Source organism: Sabethes cyaneus, chromosome 1, assembly GCF_943734655.1.
Source record: "Sabethes cyaneus chromosome 1, idSabCyanKW18_F2, whole genome shotgun sequence".
Classification (NCBI taxonomy): domain Eukaryota; kingdom Metazoa; phylum Arthropoda; class Insecta; order Diptera; family Culicidae; genus Sabethes; species Sabethes cyaneus.
Window position 1 is genome coordinate 96,632,835 of NC_071353.1, and position 26,511 is coordinate 96,659,345.

At 36.7% G+C, this 26,511-nt stretch overlaps 1 protein-coding gene across 4 annotated transcripts; it reads right to left on the reverse strand.

The window, feature by feature from the left end:
* On the reverse strand, positions 1 to 26,190 carry LOC128732576 (cytoplasmic dynein 1 intermediate chain). Of its 4 annotated transcripts, none has more exons than XM_053825854.1 (10): positions 26,106 to 26,190; positions 25,494 to 25,682; positions 25,293 to 25,439; positions 25,110 to 25,234; positions 14,884 to 14,904; positions 8,912 to 8,959; positions 1,909 to 2,058; positions 1,695 to 1,851; positions 1,259 to 1,631; positions 1 to 1,198 (listed from the first exon to the last, which is right to left on the reverse strand). In XM_053825854.1, exons 2-10 carry the CDS (start codon positions 25,637 to 25,639, stop codon positions 380 to 382), a joined length of 1,986 nt encoding a protein of 661 aa, XP_053681829.1. In that variant the 5' UTR covers positions 25,640 to 25,682; positions 26,106 to 26,190; the 3' UTR covers positions 1 to 379. The 4 variants fall into 4 exon arrangements, with proteins under 4 accessions (XP_053681829.1, XP_053681830.1, XP_053681833.1 ...); XM_053825855.1 differs by lacking the exon at positions 26,106 to 26,190 and adding an exon at positions 26,001 to 26,105; XM_053825858.1 differs by lacking the exon at positions 8,912 to 8,959 and having other exon boundaries at positions 2 to 1,198.
* Positions 26,191 to 26,511: the final 321 nt, after the last annotated feature.

Sequence of the window (26,511 nt, forward strand, 5' to 3'; positions counted from 1 at the left end):
CCGCGATATTTTGAACGATTAAAAACATGCTGATCTCTTGTTGAATGTAATAAGTTACATGAGAAGTTCTTTATGCAGTTATCTTGTTTTTAGTACATTTGTTTACAATCAAAAGCTAATACTGAAGTTATAATTCAGGCATTTTTTGTTTATTATAGACAAATGTGTACCGCTCTGCTTTCTTTATGGTAAGATCATGAGCTGAAAATACCGTAACAATAGGTGAAGTCATATCCGTAGCCGGTTTCTTTAACGTGTATGTATTTTCAGACTTGTTTTTTTAGTTGCATTTAAAAAAATGGATAGACTCAAGCTAGTTGCTCATGCTTGATTAGATTTATCGATCCCTATTAATTATCTAATAGGGCCTTATTGAATTTCATATAAGTGGTGAAGAGGTGAGCGACGTTAACGATGGAGTCTGAGGAACTGGCGATTTTTTGTCTAGATCATCAAATTCATCATTTTGATTCATCTTAAGCTCGTTCAGCACCGAGTTAAGTTTGTTCCATTCATCCATCCGTGGAGTGGCTAAATTATCAGCAACATCATAAACGTAAACCCGACCAGCTTCATCACCTACTGTTACATGTAGGCCAGAGGGTGTCCATGATACTCTGTTTAGTGCTGGTTGACCTTCAACTACTACAGATGCTGTTGGTACTTCAGTGTCTTGATTAAGATTCCATAAATCTAGACGACCACTTCCATCAATCCCGGCGAAGAGTGCCGGATGAATCGGTGACCAGGCAACATCCGTTACATAATCAGAATTATCCTCGAATGAATAAATAGGTTTATTCTCTTTCAAGCTCCATAGTTTAATTGTCCAATCAATGGATGAAGTTAGAAATAGATGCCCGAAATCAGGTGATGATTGATTATGGTGAGCTGAAATTCCCGTTACCGGTCCGAGGTGTTTCTCGTATGTTTCACCAATTCCAGATCGATTACCATGGCGACAAGCGGAGTAAACGTAACCATCTTCACTTCCAAGTACGAAATTATTAACTTCATTGTGAGGGAATGCCATGCAAGTTACGGATATGGCTTTCGACTGACGCTGCTGTAGTTCAAGTACATCTTGCGGTTGAGAGAGCATATCCAAACTCCATGAGCACAACTTGCCATCAGAACTGATTGAGATAACGTTATGCGCATTTTGCGTCCCAACCATGGAAAGACAATATACGGGTTGCTGAAAAATGAAGAAAAAATAGTGTATTAATATTTACATACTGTAAGATATTAGGCTTACCGTATGTGCATTTGTGCTTAGAGGTGTGCGTTGAATGGGTGTTCGTTTCTGTACTCGATTATCCCAGAGCACAATCTGCCCAGAATAGGTGCCTCCCAATATCAAATTTGGATGAAATTTAGCAAAGCAGGTTGACATGACCGCGCTTTGACAATGGAAAACGTCTTCAGGGGTATGCTTTTTGAACTTGGTGTTCCACACCACTACTACGCCATCTGGTTCGTTCGGCGATTCTTCGTTATTGTGGTAAGATGCTACCATGAGCTCTGGATGATGACTTGACCAATCAAATGATGTAACACAACGATTTTTTGACCACCGGTCGCAGTAGAATGTTCGATTCAATGACAAACGAGCAAGAGAACGTTCATCGCTACAAAAACAAAATGTATGTATTTATGGTTTTACGACAGAAAACTCTCACTTTAAGTCTTACTTGATATCATCTGTATCAGCCCCTCCAATATAATCTGTGTAGATGTCAACCATTTCAGATAGGGCACGCTCCATTACTTTCCCAGCTTTTAAAATAAATCGTTGGAAATCTTCAGAGAGGATTATCATCTGCTTTTGTTCAGCGGAAAGTTCTTTGACTAAAAATAAAATTCTCGTTGAATTTGATTGGCAAAAATGCATTTGAAGTCTCGTACCTTCTTTAACTTCCTCCTTTTTCTGCTCTTGAGGTGTAATAGCCGGTGCCACCTCCTTAACGGTGGGTAGCCCATGTGGAAGAATACCAGGCGGTAGTTTCGAATGAAATCCATGATCGATATGAGTCAACGAGTTTTCTTCATCGTCACCTTGACCATCGCCAAAAGTAAGCACTGTATAAGTAAAATTTATTTTGCTCTAGACGTCTCGGAACAACATTCTACGTATAATTAAAATAATGTCTAACGAAAGTGCATAGCATTCATAAAAAATAAAATGTTTCTTAATACAGTTACACTAATGAGACATAAACAACAATAATCATCAGCTATTTACATTCATCTCGCACCATCTATAGAAAAAGGAATACAATCCTAATACAGCATGCAATGTTCCATTCAGAGTCACTTATTGAATTAATAAGGTACAGCAAAAGGTCGTCAATACACCATGCGCGGTTGTGGGGTTAGCATGACCATTTCACACCCCAACTGGACCTGGATTCAATTTTCGCCGGAAATTTTGCATTTTTATCTAAGTATCTAAGTATAGGCCATGATACAAGTTTAGGTCAGCAATGCATGTTCACGGAAGTCACATCCATCATTTTGTGATTTTCTACCATTCATGTTTATCAAAATTTTTTATTGCATATAAAAAATCCAAAATGAACATGTATTGCTTTCCGCAACGTACTACGTTCACGATGCTACAGCTTTACAAAGTTGTGTCTCACCTGTCTTTTTGAATGGAAGGTTTTACGAACTGTATTCAGCGAAGTGGTTATAAACATATGGTATTGACAACTGAACAGCGAACTGCAGGTGCTACTCAGATATATTTCAATGTATCCTTGTAAAGTTCAGAAAACTGCAAAGAACAGGCCGAGCATTGCAGGGATGTAGAATATGACAATCTTTGACGCAGGTCACATCGACTGTGCAAACTACCCCTCAACACGCCATCACGAGAGATGCGCTAAACTGAGTTCTTTCGGCAATTGATTCATCGAACTGCTTATGGATGAGTAACCCGCTGGAAGATTGCTGCAGTCGTTTTAATCAAATTTATTATATGTTTGACTTTGGTTTGACAAAAAATGTATTTAGACCACGAATTAGTAGTATTTAGCTAGCTAGATAAGTTTTCCGTCTGTGCGATGTTCTTTATGTCGAAGATTAAATTAAAATTAAATTAATTTTTTTTATGGTTTACCATACTTTAAATGGGGTGAGATTTAAAATTGGCCTTGCCTTTATCAAGGTTCTTAAAGGAAATTCTAAAAAACCGCTGTTATTTATCTTAATCAGAAAACTTTGAAATCGTAAATGCGTATTGCGAAAGCAAAATTTTCCAAAATCCAAAAAGCATTTCTCAAGTCAATTGTAATCTACAGTGACTATGAGTTCTTAAAGAACCTTTTCTTGGTGATATTTTTCCTGGATTGCTGAAAAAATGATTGCATTATCATAAAAAGATATTTGTTTTACGATACTTTATTCATATGGTATTAATTTTTGAAAGAGGTAATGTTTAGGAAAATTGATTCTTCACAACCAGGAACTCAGGGGAAAAGCGTATCGGGAAATTTAGACTCGTGTTTGTATCAGATCAGGAATTGCCAAAACCCCTTTCCCATAAATTTTAGATCGAATTATATAGGAAAAACTTGATTCTATCATGTTTTTTTGTGTGTGTGGATATTATCACTACGACCAGCATTTTGATCTATTGTGATCTTATCCAAGTGTTGTTCCACACTTCGTTCTTATTGCAGTATCGTTATAGAGTGAGCGAACTGCTTATTATCCGTGCTTAAAGTGTCGGTGTGTTTTCAACCTTTTTTCCCTCTACGCTTCTTACTACTTTTCAACCAATCTAGCTTTAGAGCCAGGAAGTGCGGAGACTAGTTACAATTTGTCCTTGGAAAAGATGCTTCATTCGCACCTCGAGCAAGTATCATCAACCAGTCCCTAGTTACAACCAGACTAGTTACAATTTGTCCTTGGAAAAGATGCTTCATTCGCACCTCGAGCAAGTATCATCAACCAGTCCCGGCTAAAGGCTTGATCATGGTCGGTAAAGCAGAGTTCAGCACAGAGTGAGGGTGTGTATGTGTGTATGTATGTGTTCCTTACTACTTATGCATTCCCAATCTCGTTCCTAGAACCAAGAAGCGGAACAAGCTATAATTTGCCCTTGAACAAGAGGCTTCAATCGCACCTCAAGCAAGTACCACTCTTATAACTTGCCCTGGCAAGAGACTTTCATTATTAGTAAATGCAGAATGCAGTAGGAAGGATGTGGAGGGGTCTGAGAGTCACTTAACATCGAATGGCCTGATTCTACTAAGATTCGAACCCACGACCACTCGCTTGTCAAGGCAGACTCGATAACCTTGCGGCTACAAGGCCCCCTTCTATCGTGTTCGGTCGAAGAGTTTGAAATTTAAGCGATGTTTGAGATAATCAGAAAATTCTCCTTGAAGATTCTTGGAAACTTATGCGAGCTCGATTTTCTTTCCACGAACTATGTCCGTAAACAAAATTTCATAAATTCCCCCTTCAACCCAAACACGTACGGTTATTTTGAAAAATCAGCGTCAAAGTCAAAGAAAAAATAAATAATCTGCTTTGGCAATTGCACTTAAGTGTCACAGGTTCATCGTAAGTAGTAGGTTAAGGGAAACTAAAGCCTAGCTGACAATTAGACGCATAGAACAGCCTATAATTCAGGAATAGCGCAAAAACCATAAATGACTGGATTGCAGTACTTTTATTCAGTTTTAAGTCTTTAGGTTGCACAATATTACACGAACTTTTTTCTTAAAAGAACTCATCATATCCTGCACACAGTTGAAGATGCGACTGAATCAGCATGTTTCTTCCGCTGTTGACTCCCTTCTGCGAAACCGTTGTTTAACAATTGACCAAAATTTTTCAATGTGTCGAAACTCCGGACAACTTGGAAGATTCAACTCTTTTAGCACCCTGGGACCACTATAGGGTAGTGACAGCTAGCTAATTCAGGCATGAATATAACGTTACCTTCATATTTACGAATGAATCGCAAAATTCGAACCTTCAAACATTTTTCCATGTCAGATATTTTTCTCAGTCTTCAGTTCACAACTATATATAGGTACCTTTCTAGATCATGACCTTCTTTACGAATTTATCAGCCAACACGAACTTATACTTGCCTGGCTCATCGCCAGCCACGCCCAGTTGCAATGTCAAAATTTTGACCGGAAGAAAAGTTGCTTGGTAGTTGGCAATTTTTGACACTTTAGCCAACTTTTAGCGAATTCATAAATTGACCTAGCTCAGGTCGATTAGCACTCAGTTTTAATCGAAGTGCTGTCAAAGCGTTCATAAATTAAGTTAAACTGACAGCATTCAGTTTGAAGCACAGCTTAAAACTGTCTAGCATTACGGTTTACGGGTCGATCAGTCAAACTACCCTTATCGTTCATAAATTTCGGGTTCGAGTTAACACGAACCCAGGTTAATTTATGAATTCGCTATTTGATTCAGGTCACTCTGGATTTTCCAAGTGTTTGGCCAAGAATTTTTCCGTCGTTCAAGTTCCATTCTGCACTACTCCGCAACGTGGCGGAATATTTTGATAAAACTTGCATTTGTTCTTCATAAACATGTAAACAAAGTTATGACGGGTGTCCGGATTTACTTTTAATCAGACTTTAAGAATTTTGATCTGCTCTAGAAAAATCGGCTGATTTTTAAAAATATAATTTGTTAACAACTAGTAATAAAAACTCGCAATTTTAATTTGCATCATTTTGATAAGATTCCGTATAATTTGCATTAAATTTAAATATGCTGACGAAATAAAATGCTCGACATAAATTCCGCGGCTGTGACGCCTATTAAAAATTAGTACTAGTTTCGTTAATTTGAACAAGGATTTCTTCTCAGGGCTCTTAAGTAGTGCACAGCAGTGGTTGGTACATTTGCCTTTTAAATATTTGAACCGAATATCAGTAAGACATGCATTCATCAACACTGAAAAGAATGAACAGCCCTACGAATGAGCTATACACACCAAAATTGCTTTTTTCGATCCAGCAAAACGGTTTGCAGGTTGTTAACCAGCAATGAAGTTTTTCACTGAAATCCAGCAAATGAGTTAAATGTCAATATCATTTGAGTGAAACTGTCATTTTTTACTGTACGATCAGCAATTCGATTCATCTGTCAAATCAATCTGTCAATCAGTCACAAACCACGTGGGGCAGAAATTAGTGTTACGATTACTTTTTAAACTAATTATACGTAAACGGAACGAATATTGCAGTCCATTGCAGAAGGATATAAACTGTAACTTCGAAGAAATTATAGGTAAGTGAATTCTCATGCTACTAGCTAGTGTTTTTCTTTTACAGGTTTTTTCAAATTGGAGGAGAAAGAGGCGGACTTATTAAGTCTAACTTTTCAGGTAATTTAAAAATAAATTATAATGGTTTAGCTTATACTATCAATAGTATTATTAATTAAATAATGTCCGAAATTTTCTTAATCTTCTATTTATTTATTTCATAAATCTTTTTGTTTGATGTTGTGCCGATATTACAGCAATATCGCGAAATTACTGGAAATACAACAAAATTGTATCTTCAGTAAAGGTTTGCTGGTCGCTCAGTAAATAACAATCCGGTTTGCTGAAAATACAGCTATATGTTGACATTTTATTTTGCTGGAAAATCCAGCAAGTTTGCTTTTGCTGGATGCGCTGGATGGGATTGCTGGTCTTACAACTCGGCCAGCTGGATTCCAGCGAAAATTTTTAAATGTGTATACATTCACACTTTATACCATCGCTGAATATAGACACCGCAAACGTACGAATAGAAGCTTTTAGCAATGACGAACTGATAATACATAGAAGAACATAGGTATCCCGCGTTTTGCACCTTACTGGACACCGCAGTCTAAAAGTGCGACTGGCACAAAAAGTGCGACAATGCGAATGCTGTGAGTAAGAAAGAGAAGGACTGACAATTGCAATGTTGTTGTTTTGTTTTGTCATATACATTGGCATTAGAGAAAATAATCTGGATTAATCCAGGTACAGCTGCAAAGCACAATATTTCAAAAAACATCATTTACACATTTTGCTTGTACATTACCAGTACCACCCTCTGCTATGCATGTTGCAGAGTAACTTATATTTGTAGTGTAATAGTATAATATTGGATTTTTACATTTGTACGGTGTTATACTCAACAGTTGAGGCTGCGGAATGGCTGTGTTGCGAAATATACATTTTTGAAAAATGAATGGTTTTTGCATGGACGATGGAATTAACGCTAGCGTCTTGTCTATTTGTCTGTGCTTCTTCAAAAACAGCTCACACTGCACAAATGATTATTTTTGGTGAGTTTTGTAAGCGCAAAGTTAATGAGCCTGCTTGACAAACGACTGGTCGAGGGTTCGAATCTTAGCAGAATCAGGCCATTTGTAGTCATGTGATTTTATTATGGGTTTTGCACGCTTCTCCACATCCTCCGTCGCACTGAATTCCGTATTACCGAAGCAAGTTATTAGAGTGGTATTAGCTCGAGGAACGTAATAAGGACTCTCATTTCTCCATTTACACAACTTATATCTTGTTTTTACTGAATTTTCCAACCACTGCTTTCCACAATATCCCTTGATCCGCTACTTTCTATTGTTTCTGTCTTCTGTTTTACTTCCAAAGGAATATATTCCTAATATGAAATAGACGCTTTCACTGGGAAGTAAACCGAATACAATTCGCGTTGAATGCTTATAAATGTGAAATGTAAAATTTTGCCAGTGAGATTTTCTCAGGCGAAGAATAGCGCTATAAATATGAAAGGTAAAAGCAGTACATAATTCGACAATATTGCATATGAAAAGAATACTGCAATTGCAGGATTTTAAGATTTCGCATTTTCAAGGAAGAAGAATTAAATAAGCGGAAGTTTGTAACTCGTTTCTTGGCTGCGTGATGAATATAAATATTGATGTATAATAGCTATAATAAAACAATCTATAACTGCATTACTTGAGACTAGTTTTTTTAAAACAACTTTATTTGTTACAAAGCACTGTCATCAAGATCATCTTACGTATTAGAGCAGAAGCTTAAATGGTGCAGGTTATTTACATATGAAAGTGTTACTTAAACTGTACACAAGGATTTAAGTGGAAGCCTCGTTCACGTTTGTGCAGTTTACACGGTTTTTTTGTGATCAGTATTCCCTCAATCCCACCCATGTTCTGCAAGTACTCTAATTTCTCCACCCATTTGATACTGAGCATATTGATTTTATGCTGTTTGTTGTTTGATTAATGAAAACACTCATGATATGAAAGTTTGCTCTCAAATGACACTTAGTACATTAGTACATGGTGTTGATGTTTGTTTCATGATGGATTGAGGTTAGAATGGTTATTGCCTTTTATTAATCAAGTATTTATTCAAAATGAAAGCCAAAGACCAACTCGACTATTTAAACAAGTGAATCTGCCCAAAAAGAAACAAGCAAAGAAACTTGAGTGACACTATGATCGACATTTTTCGTTGAGATTAAAGGTTCTGGAAATCGTCAGGAGCGACCAGACATTATGTATAATTTCAAACATAGTGATAGGAATAATTATAGATGATGGAAAATAGAAGGAAATAGGACAAAGAAGAAAACATTCACAAAACAGTCATTCATTCAAAAGTTAACCTATGAACTGCAAGGTTTAACCAAAATAGTCTAAATCAAAAACAACTAGAGGTCAAAGTGTAAAATACAAAATAATTTGTACAATTTTTATACGTCTAAAGTGCAAATCGCTTAACGAAAATACTAAAAAAAACTGAAGCAAACGTACTGAGCTACCTATTTATAATAAAAAGAGATAAATCATTCCCGAGTTGTTTCATTATATTATATTAACAAAACTTGAGAAAGCGATTTTGTGAATTCGACTAAATAGTATTAGTCTTGTTAGGTAAACCTACCTGTAAACTCATCCTCCCACTCTAAACCAGGGTTTAGATTGTATTCATCTTGAAACAGAAAGAAAGTTCAACTTTAACTTCTAGGTCGTTATTTATGAACCGCTATGTAGTAAGTATAGAACGATATATTGAAGGTTGAAATGAAGAGGTTTAGCAGGAAACAAATGAACGAAAGGGAATTGGCTCTCAACTCAAAAAATAAACTAATAATCGAATTGATTTTGCTATTAGCAATTTTAATTTCACGACTTTTTCCTTATTCTTTGAATGAATGGCAAAACAACATTGAGGTGATATGATACGTTGGAAAGATTGGTAAATATTTATTACATACACCCGTGAACAAAAACTCAAGTAAAAAGCAAGGCATGAGAACGCAGTCAAATGTCTGTGTCGTGGATTTAAAATGATATTTGAATACCATGCAAGCATCATATTCAAAACAGTGCCTAATTCCGAACAGTTGCAAATTTTTCATAAATATTAACAAAATGCTAGCTATTTAAACATCTACACTAATCACTACATCTTATGTGTTGCTATCGCAACAGAGAGACAGACGATTTTCCGATTTATTAACGTGTATTTAACGGCAGTGTTAAAAAATTCCTATAGAATGATATAAATTTTTGTACATTATAAATGATTTTGTTTTTGTTGTTCATATCGTCCTTATGTAAATATTGCATATTTGCAAAGTAGATGTAAGAAAACTCACGTTTAGTGTCCCATTATTGTTTAGTCACGCGATCGAGGTTAATACTGTTTTTCTGTAACTTCCTATATTGTGTAAGATTTCAGCGACACTCTCCTAATCAGTCTAGTTCACTAACAGCAGGTATAAGCTATACTTTTCAACCTTACTTTTACTTTAACTTTTACAACCGTACTATATTTTAAAACTCTTCAGCACCGTACTACTAATAATCGTAAGTTTTAGCACTGTACTGTTAGTTTTATAAGTTTTAACGTACTGTCAACTACTATTTTTAGCTTCTAAGAGTATTTTAAAGTGGAAATAGCAAAATAACTAATCTTGTATTCACAAATTTACTTCCGAACACTTCAATCTCAGTTCACGTTTTTGTTTATCTTTTTCTCTATTGACGTTTCAACACGACTCGACGCACGTCGGCGGCACGTCATGCGAACAAGAGTGGTATAAGCAAGGTGTGTACTATCGCTGTAGTTGGATGTATTGGTGCGACGCAACGAGAGGTTGCGACATTATGATTTCAGGTTATTAAAATGGTTTAAATAGCTACAGTTTTGTCAATATTCAAGAAAAAATTTAAAATTGTTCAGAATTATGCACGGTTTTGAATATGGTGCTTGCACGGTAGATGGTCACACATAGATCTTGTACTTCGACGCACAAAAGTATACTCAACATCTATAGTTATTAAAATGAAATAGTTCTATTTATCATTACTACAGATCAAAAACTTAACAAGCAATACTACTAATATTCAACACAGCGAATCACTGCTTTTTTTCACGGTTCGTTTTTGGGACTGTTAGGAACGCAGCTTATGCACCATTCACAAATTAACGGAATGCATCTGGGAGAGGCTTCAAGTACGTCATCGTTACGAATTGTATAAATTAACCCTGTTGTAAGCAAGGATAGAATAAATCGCTTCTAGCGATCAAGAACATCAAGAACCGATCATGTTCAAATTTATTGACATCGCTACTTGCAAGCGACAAATACTACGTCGCGATCTGTACAGATTATGACAAACATCACAACAGATCATGTAAAGCACATTTCCTTTACTAAAAACTAAATACATATTTAGAACATTATCTGCCAGCAGAAAATAAAAACTTCAATTCATACATTAACACTATGCAAACAAATCATCAGGTGCTGTCAAAAGTGTAAAGTTAGAAACTCCCGTGAAATGCTCTGACAGCGTTTCCCAAATGGGGGTTCGCCAAAAATTTAGTTCGCTGCAAAATAGTATAGAGAATTTCGCCAGGGAGTTCGCGAACCAAAAAAGGTTGTGAGCCGCTGCTCTATGATTTACTAGATGGGAAAAAACAATGTTGGGAAGAAAATATACGTGAAAATCCGGGGATACTTGCAACACTTTTGATCTTTGACTTGATATTACTTTCGAAGTGTACCTTTTTTTTTTAAAGATATCCGACGAAAATGCAGCATGTAGGCGATCTCCGAATTGCCTTTTGAAACCACTAGCAATTTTTCATAGCTTTAAATTTTTCTGGAGATGGCACAAGAGAAAATAATATCGTATTGACAATTGCATTGTCGCCCAGACTTTTGGTATTTTATTCATAAATGTCAAAATATTTTCACACATGCATTTTCTTGTAGATGCTTTGAATTGTAATCGACAAATGCATTTCCAATTCCATCACCAGTTGATTTGTGGTCGTTTACTTGTAAATCCCCGTTATCGATTCGTTTTAAATGAACGAATCCCGGGAACAAAAATCAACAAATGCCACTCGCTTCCAGTGGGAAATCGAATTGCACGCATGCATGGAACCGATATATCCAATAATTTTGTAGCATTTCGTTCATAACACTTTTTTCGTAATTTTTTAAGCTTATGCATCTAGAGTAAATTGCTATAGAAATGAAAAACCAATATTGACATCTGACCACCGATAAAGTTAAAGTACACTATTGATTTCGAGTTTCAACCAACAAAAGGGTACTGTAAACTGGTGATAGTATATTTTGGTATGACAAAATTATTTGACTGTGAGTCTATTGAGGGAAGAAATGCGCAATTCAGGTGCAAACGTACTTTATACATACTATCTAATACGATATATGTTTACAGATTCTGCAAGTCGCACCATATTGGAAGCAATAACACGAATTCATCATTCCTTCTCCAAATTCAAAGCATAGATGAAACTCGAAGTTGCTATTTGTTACATGACAGCTTACATGATTGCGTACAGGAACTAAATTAAAAAAATTGATCTCATGTTGATGAACTACAGAAACTTTTCACACCCATTTTTCCTACTCTGAAAGTGTAATGTGATAAAACCAGTCCGTTTTTTTGTTTTTCTGGTTTATTTTTATAATAATTATCATATAGATAAATCGTCTACCTCAAACCTCCGGGTAAGAGGTGGGCCCATCATCATCATCATCATCATCATGATGGCTTACCGATCGTATAAAAACAAGTAAAACTGTGATATAGGTAAAATGTAATGGATTAAACATAGCTAAGCAATACGTAAACGTCCCTTCTTTAAAATAGCATCGACTATAAATGTTTATGTAAACAAACAAATGATTTAAAGTTGTAGAGATGCGATGCATAGAAGTGTATGATGACGGTAGTAAAAAATGGACAATTTTAACATTTAATTTAGAAACCTTAGCTTACAAGGAAACATCACTATGGGTCACAGGCTTAGAGCTTAGCCATATACACCATAGTGTAGTCCTGTCGATCCAAAACATCACTGCACTGCTCGTATAGATGTAGCCTATGGAACTTTTTTGAGAAAGCTTAACTTGATATCCTACATACACCCTCAAGTAACAGTACAAAAAGAAAATTATATTGATTGAAAAAGGATGATTTTATTATGCAATAAGCGTTTCCAAAATCACTTTTTTGTCTACCTGGAAGTGTTATTAAACTTTCCATGTTATACCGCACTTTCCGCTAAACGGGACTCCGCAGTTTGAAAGTGAGACTGCACAGAACTGTGACCAAATTGCGACATACTGAAGTCACTGTCGTAAGAAAGATACAGAGCAACAACAGCATTTGGTATTAGGGTAAATAATCCAAATTTGGCTGGCAGGCACAATATCAATTTAAATAATCTCTGACTCTGAAGCATTAGTTGTATTTGTAATAATTCGGAGTTTATCGCCGCAATGTAAACTAGGAAGCTCACATTTTACAACACCTTTCTATCCCGATGTTCAAGCACATCATTGAAGCAGTAATGTAGCTCACAATGATGACGTCTCGAAAAGCAAAAAAATCGTACAAGATTTTTTTCCTCGACCACGACGAATCTTCTTTCATTTACTACCTTTTCAACTATCATCTAGTGTCCAGGCGGCGAACTGATTAAAAGAGAGTCCTGTCTCAAGGACTTGGGAGTTCTCCTTGACTCACAACTCACTTACAAGCAGCACATCAGCTACATCGTTGCTAAAGCATCCTGCAGTCTTGGCCTAATCATGAGAACTGCGAAAAGCTTCAACAATATGCATTGCTTGAAGAATTCGCACTGCGCGCTTGTCCATTGGACGCTGGAATATAGCTCGGCGGTCTGGAATCCCCATTATCTCAACGGCGTTGAACGGTTAGAGAAAATATAACGCAAATTCATTCGATTCGCTCTCCGTCGCCTGTCATGGAAGCACCCGCTCCAATTTCCAAGATACGAAGTTTGCCTGATGCTAATTGGACTGGACACCCTAGCAACCAGGAGAAATCTGTGCCGAGCAATCCTTGTAGCTGATATCCTGATGGCGAGGGCCGATTGCCCATGGCTTTTCAACCATATTAGTCTACGAGCTTAACCACGATATCTTCGTAGTAGAATGTCTATCTAATCTAATCCTCTAAGTACCGTTACGAAAGAAATTATACAGCAAATGGGGTCATCGTCGGGCCGTCGGGTTTTCGTCGGGCGTCGGGTTTTCGCGGGAACACCGAAAACCGTTCATAGCAATGGGCTTATCTTGTCAAATAATTAATGAAACACAAACGAACTTTGTTTCTTGCTGTTTTATGCAACATGATACGTAACAAAGAAAAAATAAAGAAGAAAGCTTTATGCGGTTATCTAGCAGCAAACGTATTGTAAACATTGTTGAAAGTTTGCCAACAGAGAAGTCTGCCCCAATTATGCCACAGTATCTACTTAAATAGATAGAAAATTCCATCCTGCATCGTAAACGAATAACTTGTAACGCAATTAACAAATTATTAGTAAAAGACAAGTTTAATAACACTTCCAGGTGGACAAAAAAGTGATTTTAGAAACGCTTGTTGTATAATAAAATCATCCTTTATCAATCAATATAATTTTCTTTTTGTTCTGTTACTTGAGGGTGTATGTAGGATATTCATGTACCATGCGCCTCCATTGAGTCATTTTCCCATACAAATTTCAAGTTAAGTCTTCTCAAAAAAGTTCCATAGGCTACACCTATACGAGCAGTGCAGTGATGTTCTGGACCGATAGGACTACACTATGATGTATATGGTTAAGCTCTAAGCCTGTGACCGATAGTGATGTTTCCTTTTTAGCTTAAGTAGACTGCCCGTAGTTGCACTCCGTGATTGACCCATGGACATTAATTTAGAAATAGTGAAAACTCATATGATTGCTGACATTCGCTTATAGACACTATATTATAGATAGACGTATGTCTGGGGTATCATTATGATCTACATTGTATGACGTTCTAAGATGGGGAATAATGACAATTGACTGCGTTCCAAATCTTTCAATGACAACAAAAGATGCTCATATTCTAGCATGTGTTTGGAATATTTGTGTAAATGTGTTTTTGGAAGAACCACGCAACTATAAAATAATGGATCCCTTAGGAAACTAACAGCGATCTGTAGAAATTCCATTTACTAACTAAAACGAGACGAATATAAAGAATGGGTGGAGAAATTATTGTTTCTTTGTACTTAAGAACAAACAGAGGCGATTTTGGTGAACCAATACTAAATTTAAAAACTAATCCACGAATGAAAATCAAATAGAGGATGTATGGAAGCTGTCGGACAGAAGTTCAAACTTAATTGATTGAAGGATAAATTTTAATGGAAAAGATAGTGACGGGTTTTTCTAACGTAATTAGTGAAAATATATCAAAGTTATGTGCATCGTTACATGGAAGAATGATTCATGCTTGGATTATAAGATTTCGCAAGAACCTCCCAAGTAACGATTTTTACTGTAATTTAAGTAAGGTAAAATCTAACACTTACCGTAATAATCCGTAGCATGTGCTGCAAAAGTATGAAAAGAATAAGAAAAAACAAAAACATTACTTATTAGGTTGCTACAACAGAAAACACTATATTAAGTTTGCCGCCTTAAACAATATAAAGTGCATTATACATCCACTTATGCAATGCAAGTATACATAGGATGGAGTTTTTCCGGTTTTCAGTGTAAGATTGACTGATCCGAAGCCTCAAGCTGGCTGATAGATGCGTTTTTTTTTTGGAGAAGCAACCATGGCAAGCATAGAAGCACTAAGCTTTTAGCAAATAATTTTTCCGGAAAATGTCGATTCACATAGAAATTGGATTTCAAACATGCGATAGGAAAATCGAAAATACTCCAACGCAAATCAGGAAGCTCTTTATCGTACGAAACAAAAGTTTATAGTATGTAAGCTTGAAATATTGAGTATTAAGATAGGATAATGCCTATATGCACCACACTGTATATATGAATTCTGTTGTAGAGTGTACAAATTTAAGACACTGGGACATTGCTTGATTACCTTTACGCGGTCTCCACCAATCCTCCATATATCCTGATAGAGGTGAGGAATGGCAAGAAAAGACTGTATTTGTTATTTTATTTCAATTGATTGTACTAAACAGTATATAGTATAACAGTATAACATTCACGATGTCGGTTTAAACTGGGTCTTAACAAAATATGAGCGCTTGATAAAAGTGTCACTTGTTTGAAAATCAAAAATAAAAATGCAATTGTAATTTATTAGAGATACGTGAATCACTTAGTTTACAACTCTGTTCAAGATGAAGGATTATAGGATTATAAAGAGAAACATTACAATGGAAATCCAATACGTAAGCAATTAAGTTAACAACTATGAACTATGCACGAATGATAGTAAGTATGCTAAATGCTAAAATATTTTTTTGATATTATTATTACTAAGGTCATTACGCATATTTTACAGTTTCCGATAATTGTGTCGCTGTTGGGCAACTGATGGCCGGAGGAGAGGAGGAGGGGTGGATTATCAAGGAAACAATGAAATATTTTAAAAAAAACATAAAAATTTAACTGTCTACAAATTCCATTTATTCGTGAAAATGAGCAGTTTTTGGATTTTGTATGTATTGTGCGGGTAAGACCGGTACCAGCGATAAGACCGGCACCCCTAGAGTTTTACTAGAAAACATTGATTAACTGTTATTAAACACTGACCATATTAGTATTCATGTATTCATTATTTCAGATATTTTAAAACAGATCGAGCCTGCCATGAATCGTAAAAAGTCAAAATAATAAACAAAACAAACGCGAGTGCCACTCATACACAGCTCGATGTAATTTTCGCGAGTAGGTTTTATGTTTTAATTCTCAGAAGAAGTTTCAAACTAGGTTTTATGATTCTACATATTTTTACTAGTATTGTTTGTCAGATGACACCCCATCAACCATATATACGTTTGCCATACGGCCGGTTGCCATACGTACGATTGCCATACAGACGAATTATTATTATTTATTATTATTATTATTTATTTGATTCAATTCATCCAACTTTACGTCTTAATGAAATTAGATTGGACGAATGCCATAATGTATGTTTGCCATAATAGACGGACGCCATACAGACGAATGCCATAATGTATGTTTGCCATAATGGACGGGAGCCATAATGTACGTTTGCCATAATTCATATTTTTGGTATGGAGGCCCAGAACTACACTTCATCCAGTTCAAAACTTAAAAATTCAGTTTAAAAAAAGCGGCTTTGCAAATGCTCACAAAACTGCTGCTCTACAGAACACTAATCCTTCCGGTGGTCCTTTACGGACATGCATCATTGATGTTAAAGGAAACTGATCGAGAAGTGCTTGGGCTTTATGAGCGCAAAATTCTGCGAACTGCGAATCTGTGCACAAGCATGAACCACAAATATGCTGATACAGTGAAGGTAATACAATTCAACAAGTTGCGATGGGTTGGGCATATGATCAGAATGCCCGACGAAAGAGTTACCAAAACTATTTTCAGCAGAGAGCCTTAAAGAGGCTGTAGACATCCGGACAGACCCCGCACCCGATGGATGTGCGTGTCGAGGATGATGCACGTGCGGGTGTTCGAGGGGAATCTCAGAAATTGATAAATTTTTTTTGAAATTTTTTTATGTGGCCTACAAGTCCTCTATACATCACAAAATGGTCAAATTTAAAGGAAAAAAATTTTCCTAACAAAAACTTTTTCATGTCCATACTGAAAAAAAAGATACTTCACTATTTCAGAAAATTTTAGCAGTAATTCCATGCAAAATGACGAAAAATTATTGCACATGGCAACAATTTAACGAGTCCTACGCAAATTCGTTTTTTAATAAAATGATTATCCTATACTTACTAAATACACTGAAAATATGCTTGTCAAGCAAGGAAGGGTGCAGTGGCGTGGCAATAACGAAAAACTGATAGTTCAAATTGCTGAATTGCAAACATGCGTGGTAAACGCAGAAAATAGCCTCGCTAATAATTTTCGCGTGAGAGTCTAAATAGGTGGAAACTCCGCAATAATATTTTTTTTAATTTGTTATTTTTGATTTAGCTGAAACTTTGCATAGATATTCACCATTTCGATTAAACCAACCATTTTTCCAATATCAAATATTTAATTCCTATTCCTATTTTAATTTTCCTATGCTGCTCCAGCAAAAAATAACTCTCACTCGTTCTGTTTGACAGTTGGCTTATCCGCCTTTTTCAAATGTTGGTCGACAAATGACATCTTTTTTTAAGGAGAATATCTATGCAAAGTTTCAGCTAAATTAAAATGACAAATTAAAATCGTTTTGCGAAACTCCCTATTGGTTAATTCTGCTAATGTCAAACTAAATCCCTTTTGGTAATGATACACGCAACAAAATGATACAGCTCGTCCATCCTGATAATGTCCATTGGCCTCAATGGACTCTGCCTAGCGCTTTACTAATTAATCTACTCAAGAAATCCGTTTGCCATTAAACGTTTAATTCCAGAAACTTGTAATATATACCGTGGACCCCCGTTCGTTTGACTGCTTTTAATCTGAACACTTATTAATTTGCACCCCGTTGGTTTGCACAACGTGCAAATTAAAAATGGTTCAAATGTCATTCTCAACATGACATCATTTGCTGATGCAGACAATGCGCATAAACGCGATTTGTTTGTACTGATCTAGCGTGTTTAATCTGTTTCACATTGCGTTTTCCCAACGATTATGATAGAAATCCGATCGGAGAATGAAATATTCGCTGCTTCCAACTTACAACTGAATCAAACCACCAAAACAATAACAAAGAGTAGGGCGACCAGATCACACAAGTTCCTGCATATGTAGAGTTGCCAGTTGTTCAAATTAAATACTAACCCCGTTAGTTTGCATGAGGAATCGTTCAAACGAATGGGGGTCCACTGTATATAGTTTATCTAAACCAACAGCCGAGTTAATCCGCAAAGCCCTCAAACTCCGACTCTGAATCTGACGTCGCGATACCATGTTGATCGTGATTTTCTGAACTGTTCGCAGACTCATACAAGCGCAAATTGAGCGGAACGGGATATTTGATACTTGGTATTCTTCGATGTCTGAAACTACGTAACGGTTCCGATCTAGAACCTTCCTGATCATAGACGGACTCTTATACTTTGTTCTACGCGTATTGTTTTTTCCTACCGTTTTCACGTTCCTGGTCGAAAAGCATTTCTTAACCTGTAAATTTAATATTTGATCTTCGACAATGGGAAGCGGTTAGTGCAAACGTTTGACAAGACGATTCAACGGAGTTAATGTAACGCGGCTTGTATACGGTGAATCGCTTGCACGGATTATATTACGTTGGCAAAGATCATCAATAATGTTATTCAGTTCTTGCTTTTCAACGGTATTTAATCGTGCTGGAGTCACAGTGTAATATTTGTTCTCATTTAATGCAATCTCACACGAGTAACGAACTAACGGTTCATTCGGCTTCTCTCGATTGACATATTCGCGATTATAAATGTCCATCACACGTTGCGTCTCATTAACAGTTTCTTTATCATCACCTACTTCTAGAGCCAAACGTCGATCAAAGAATAACACATCTTCCCCTTCTTCATACTCAAAACCATCGAAAACCTTTTTCGTCAATTCAACGTCGTGATTGCTCGTTTCCAACACACTCGTTTTGTCGTCTTTAAAACTAACAGTTCCAATGCGATTCAATTTGAGTAAATCTCGACCAAGTATAATATCTACTAACATAGTGTTATCAGGCACAAGCAAAAATTGAACGTTGAACACGGCTGTTTGAGCGATAACTGTGGTAGTAAAGGAACCTAGTATATCAATATTACATTCATTTGCTCCTAGCACGTCACCATCGATATGAATAGCCTGCCGACCAACATTTGTAGGCAAATTAGAAATCTTGAAAAGACTTACTGCACTTCCTGAATCTACCAGAGCCATATATTCTCTCAGCGTGTCACCGACTATAACCTGTGTAATCATTCTCGAATCGGAATTAGTGTAGATTATTCGTTCCGTTAACGTCGTTTCAACATCGATCACATTAACCGTCGACTTGGCGGCACTGTTGGATACAGTAGAAGGTTGAAATTGTATATTCGGCGGCACTGGACATCCCGTTGCGTTGTGACCCGTACGATTGCAGCTAGTACATCTTTCGACACGCTGGGGTTTGGGACAGGCAATAGACTTATGTCCCGCTTCGTTACAATTGAAGCAAATGAATTCTCCCCTCGATTTCTGTTCCGTAGACGTAGTTTCTTGAATGTTGTTGGTGTTCGCCGAGCTCGTCATTGCAAAATTTCCTCCTTTTTTTCGACGGTGTAGAAAATTTGATTCACACCACTTGATATGCTCCAGAAGTTCATAGATGTCGGTATATCGTCGGGAGATCAAACTGTCGTAGATGACATCGTGCGAAAGACCACAAATAATATAGACAATGGTAGCTTCAGAACTTACTCCTCCGTTGATACCGATGGCATTAGCACGAAAAACAATCATAGGATTCGTTCGCATTTTTCGTCATCTGTTGCAGCTCTTGGTGGATATCAGCTTCATTTCGGCGATCGGGAAAAGCTCGTTGTATATAACATTTGAAGGTTTCAAAAGAGTCAATCATATTACGAAATCCGTTGAACCACTCACGGGTAGCTCCGTTTAATCTGCAGCTTGCGTAGAGTAATACCGTCTTCTCTTCCCAACCGTATATTTGACCGTAATGTTCAATTGTGTTAAGCCATTTTTTTACACCAGCACCTTCGTTAAACTCAGGAATCAGATGACGTAATTCTTCCGGATACAAAAGCCTTTCCCGACTATTAGTGTCCATTTCGCAGCCTCCAGCCTGATTCGCCTCCTCGTCGGAACCCGAATTCACCTGATTTTTTACGCTTCGTCTTCGCGGCATACTGAACTTAAGAACGCGTATCTTAATTCATTTGCTGACACGGAACGGAACGCAAAATAAACGTACACGAAACGGCGAAAGTATTATCCCACTTCTGATAAAACTGTAGGCTTCAGTGAGATCAATGTATTCCGTCTTTATTCGTCAACGGTTTATACAGAAGAGAGCGTTACATTTGTCTTCGTTCAGCTATATGTATCTCTGATTCACGTCTTTATTCGTCAACGGTTTATACAGAAGAGAGCGTTACATTTGTCTTCGTTCAGCTATATGTATCTCTGAAAAGCTGATGCAATGATATTCCCTGTTGGTTAATTCTGCTACTGTCAAACTAAATCCCTTTTGGTAATGATACACGCAACAAAATGCTACACTCCATAGTTCATTTTTCTACAAAGATATTCAATTCGTTAAAAAATATAGATTGTACTTAGTGATTCCGTCACCCAGTACCGGACACCGAGACACCCCCAAAACCGGACAGCAAAATGCTTTACTTGGTTCAGTCAAATTCTTGAATGGAATCAAGATTTTGCAAAAAAAAAGAAATTGAAAAAAAACTTCACTTATACCGAACCGGTTATCTTAAATATGAATAAACTAGGTGGACCCGTCGTGGCTAACCACGATACCAAAACCTTTGACAATGTAATAGGTTTACAATTAAAGAGCACGTGTTAAAAACTATTAATGAAAAAGCTTTAGAATTAGCAACCTTCTATTAATTGAGCCGTTCCTAATTATAGCGGTCATTGAACATTTTTATCAAAATTAAGATTTTTACATAGGTTTCTAACCTGCTTTTTTCATGTTGAATTTTTGGTTTGGAACAAAATGACCATTATTGTGGTCTATGTACATGCGACTTATTAATAATCGATATTCGACTATTTTTGCTTTCAAAATTACATTGGAACACAATATTCGACTTCTGCCCTTTAAACCCTTTCATATGACACCCATATTATGAGGATTTTGCAATATTTTCAGTCATATGCGGTCATTTTCAGAAAACCAGTAGTCGCCATCTTTAATTCTAAAATGGCGTCAGAATACGATCGAATATCGTGTCCCAGTCGTCATACTATTTCACCAAAAACCCGTTTTATGGGGGTTTTGATATTTACAAATCCCATGAATAGAGACCACTATATTGTGGATTTCTACTAAATTATACATATATGAAATCATAGTGGTCTATGTACATTGGTATGAATAAATCGCACATTTCAACAAAAATTGTGATTTTTATGTATTCTCATGTTGAACCCCTCTACACCCTCCCAATCAGAACAGTTAGTTTGGTGAAAATAATTGGATAGAATTTTTATAGAGTTTTTTAGACAATTGCATCTCCTGTAAAATTTACTAAATGATCAATAGACCACTATAATTCGGAACGGCTCAATTAAAACACGTGTAATCTACAAACGGGGCAAATGGGGCTTTGATAAAAGGGCCAAAATCTACCAGTTGTGAGAACCATGCGGCAAGGGAGAACATTTCGAAAAAGTACTCAATTTTAGAACTAAGACAAAATTTAGATTCGGTTTCGCTAAAAATATGATTGCACAAAATATTAGTGGCATTATACCGGACAGACGCTTGCTGTCTAATCCGCTGCCACTCGTTGAACCGCAATTACAAAAACACCCTTCGTTTTAATAAACCGGACAAACTCTTGGATTAATTATTTACTTGAGATCGAGTCAACGCAACACAAAGTCTTGGGTATGAGTGATTTCAATGGCTTTTTTGCGACCCAGTCCCTTAAAAAATTAAAATATTTTTAAAATACTTTGCAGTAGATATCTAAAACTACGTCTACTAAATTCTTAAACTTAAATTAAATTAGAACTTAAATTTGCAGACTGCAATACTTATATTATTTTATATTGCGATATTTCAGGTCGCGTTTGTATATCAGTTTTGCAAATAAATCATGGAACAACACGTTTCACATAAACCACATTTTGATGAATTATAGTTTTTTTTACAACCAAAGTTTAAATGTGTCCTTGATAAAACATCTGACTGTTGAACACGGTACATCACCTCTGTGTAATTCAGATATCATCCCACACCTGACTCGGGAAGGGTTTTAGCTACCATTCTCGTAAGGAACTACGGAAGAGTAAATGTACTTATAAATATACTCTACGGGAAATGCGCCTTCGCGCTTTATATTGAGTATGCGCTACTTTGCCTGCTTCTGATTATCAATTATCAATCACATATGCCAAATCACACGTTAAGAATGCTTCGTCACTCTCAAACGGTTGACATTTGCTTCAATTATTGTTTTAAAACCAAATTCTTTTGTTCCCCCGTATGATTTGTTGAAATCAGTATCGCATTATGTCGCATTCCATCAAATTGCCGATTTCGCCCACCCACCCACTGCTGAAATCGTTGTTACCTTCACAACGTGTGTTGGAGTCCAGAAAATATTTTATTTAACAGCTTGCTTGGATCTAGCGTTACAGTCAGACACAAGGAAACTATATAAGTATAGTAACATAAGGAAACCAGTTGTTGATTAATTTTTCGAAGAAAACAGAGAAGCTTCGATGTAGTGCATAAAAGACTGTTGATTTTTAATCGAAGCAACTTTTCAAACATCTTTAGTCAACAAGTGTGCAAGCAATAAGAGATTTAAAAATTTTTGACATGTATCTTTCAAAAATATAAGCCCTGAATTGGTTTATTTTGATTTCTGGTACTGTGTCCGGTACTGAGAGACACAATTTTCAAGAAATGATTTTTATCGATTCCTCATTTAACTTCTAGAATGGTTCATTAGTAATGTAAGTACGTGTAGCCTATTTTTATTGGAGATTGTATACCATTCTCCCGAAAACCATTCCCCAGAAATCCATTCGCCAGAATTCCTAGCCCCAGAATGGCCCATTCCCCAGAAAATTGTTTTCCAGAACATACCGTTCCCCAGAAAACCATTCCCCAGAAAGTCATTACATATCCCGAAAATACCATTCCCCAGAAAGCCAGTTCCCAGAACCTACCATTCCCTAGAAAATTTTGTCCTAGAATGAGCCACTTCTTAGAAAGTTATGATAGATCATTCGGGCGAACGTCACTAGGCCGAGTATGAGTAGATCTAATAACACTACTTAGCTCGACTGTAATTCTAGCGGTTTGAAGGATCTCAGCGTTTTAGTGGTGAATCGCTACGAGGACTAAAGGTTTGTAACTAACGGTCAATAAACCTAGACAAACGAAGAGGTGTTTCCTGCCTAAAAACAAAAACAGTTGTCACACAGTGTTGTTTGTGAATCAAACAGAATCAACAGATAATCAGCTACTAGGATTGAGTATAAAGAATAAACAGGATTGGCAGTTGAAAATTATTGCGAAAATTGAACGAGATTTTAAAGACATGCACTGTATTATACATTAGTTCGTCCCCTTCTTGAAAATGCGAACCTAATTTGGACTCCGCATAAACTTTACTGGAAGCTTCAAAATGAACGAGTATAGAGGTGGTCCATACAATTGGCTCTGCGTAGTTTGCCTTGGCACAACTTGGAAAATTTATCACCATATCCCAATCGATACATTAGAATGTTTGTGGTAAAATTGTTACACGGCGAGGTTGATTCACCGCAATTACTTTCGTTAGTGAATTTCCGCTTAGTACAAAGGACCTTGTGATTATCCTTACTACTAATTCTGCTCAGTCGGCCTAGTTAATTGTTGGGTATATGCTGTCCTTACTCGCTGCCGCTCATTCGGACTAAACTAAGAGATAACACATAGAGATAACACTAAGCATAAAAAATGCATGCACCTTAATAGAGGTGGTTTTTGCGGGGGGGCTGCCGCCCCGCAGTGGTCGGCGCTTCCGACGGCGGGTTGCCGGCGAACACTCGCGGCCTACGGCCGTCTCGCCCTGAATCGTCTAGGAGACGCTTGCTACTAATTCGGCAATAAGCGTAACTCGGGAATCGATCGCATGAAACCCCCGCAGAAGTCACTTCTATTTAGGTGCATGCATTTTCCTAGGCTTACTAACTAGTAGATGTTATCCCTTAGTTTAGTCCGAACGAGCGGTAGCGAGTAAGGACAGCATATACTTAAAAATTGACGTGGCCGACACTTAAACGCCTCGTCTAAAACTCGTTTTCCTATGTTTATTGACTTCTAGTTACAATCCTTTAGCCAGACCCCTTGCAATAATTTACCGTCCGTACGCTGTTATAGAAACTTTAATCCGCTGGTGTTGCGTTCGAGTATGTGGAGTTCGGGGTATTGGAGACACGGTGAAATATATTCTTCTTTTTCTAATTTTGTTTCCAATTAAGCTAGTCTGTTTTATTTCTAACTTTCTTTCTGGGGGATGGCTTTCTGGAGAATGGCTTTCTAGGGAATGGTTCGTTCTGGGGAGTGTCTTTCTGGGAAATGGTACGTTCTTGGGAGTGTCTTTCTGGGAAATGGTACGTTCTGGAAAATGGTACATTCGGGGGAATGGTGCTCTCTGGGTAATGATTTTCTGGGGAAAGGGATTCTGGGAAATGGTTTTCTGGGGAATGGTTTTCAGGGGACTGGTATACAATCAAAATAAAAATAAACTTAAAGTGATAACTAGATGCGCAAAATGCCTAAATATTCAAGTAAATTCAAATGACTGTACCTATGCGAATTAAGAACCTTAATATATGCCACATCATTTTAAATTTTTCCTAATATAAATCCTACAAGTATGCTGTGTACGCGCAATGAAAATGGAATCACGTATCTTAACTAATCGTTGAACGATTTTAAACTTACCATCGCGTTCATGCCCTCCAGTACTGGTAGTTTGTGTCTGTTTTGAATATACAACCGTCTCCTTAGGGGGGATATTGGTTGCTTGTACAGATACTAAACTCAAACTAACCGGTTTTTTACGATAGCTGAAACAAAAAAAACGATGCAATGATGCGAATAGATTTTATTCAAAAGAAAATATACTTATGTCCATTCAGATTAGGCTGAAGACTAGCATCCGGAGTATGATTTGTTGAATGATCTGATGTTGCCGAATTCACTGAAGATAGGGAGGAAAGTACTTCTGAAACAGGAGCTACACCAAGCGAGGACAGCATTTCATCCAAATCTCTAAACCAAATATTATTAATTATAAAGAAACGTATTTTATGGGTTATTTCTTACCTTCTTGTATTATTCTCTGGATGTCCCAATTTACCTGCTGCTTCCTCAAGATCTTTCATCTCCTTTTCTTTACGTCGACGATCTTTTTCCTCACGGAGAGCCTGTAATTTGGCTTTTTTACGCTCCAATTCTGCCTTGCGGTCCATTTTCGAAAGTTTTGTAAACTGCTCTAGCTTCTCCAGCTTTTACCTATTTGATAGCAAAAGCACCGCGATTTATTATCGCAGAACAATCGAAATTAAATATTAGAAATATATGACGTCATTTTTCAAGCTCAATATCGATTTTTCACGCAGCAAATAAAGAAAAAGTTTCTCATTTTTCAAAGGGCAAACATAAATTTTTAATTAAAATAACACGTCTAATCCCATTTCTACTAACTAAAAAACTAAAATAAATAGGATTTTCTTGATTTTAATTTTATATATTTTGTACTACGTGATGTACTATCCAATTACTGTTCTTTTGTACAAGTATGGTATACAATTTAATTTATGGATTATTTACGTGTTAAGTAATACCAGCCTACTGAAAAACCCAACAGATTAGTAATTTTATGATTTGTTAATTCACTTATCACTATTTTACAACTATCAAGCACTACTTTATTACCAAAGCAGAAAAAAACTTTTCGTTTCACATTCGCCACTAAACTAAACTACGTACGAATTCGAACCCGAACGAACAAACATATGAACACGATGGCAAAATTAGTAATGTGCAGAGATGCCAGAGATTTCATTAAAAATATCAGCAACACCAAAAAGAAAACTGCTCGAAATCCGGATAAAAACAAATGGCCAAGGGGTTTCTAATAGCTGCGATTACCAGATCCCTGTCACGACTGTCACTGAGCTGTCAGCTGAAGCCGCCTCCGATAGTGGTGGTAATAGAGGTAAACAACAAATTTTGAAACAAAATTTATACGACACAACGCGTGTATTTAAAGGATTTAATGCTGCGCAGTATGACGAATGCAGCGTGTTGTTTCCCCTCTTTCATTAATCGTAACAAATAA

Coding starts and splice junctions, on each gene's coding strand:
- LOC128732576 (XM_053825854.1), bottom strand. CDS start 25,639: ATGGACCGCAAGGCAGAATTGGAGCGTAAAAAAGCCAAATTACAGGCT. Junction 8,960..14,883: donor ACATGCTACGGATTATTACG/GTAAGTGTTAGA, acceptor TTCTGTTTCAAG/ATGAATACAATCTAAACCCT. Junction 1,632..1,694: donor GCTGATACAGATGATATCAA/GTAAGACTTAAA, acceptor TTGTTTTTGTAG/CGATGAACGTTCTCTTGCTC.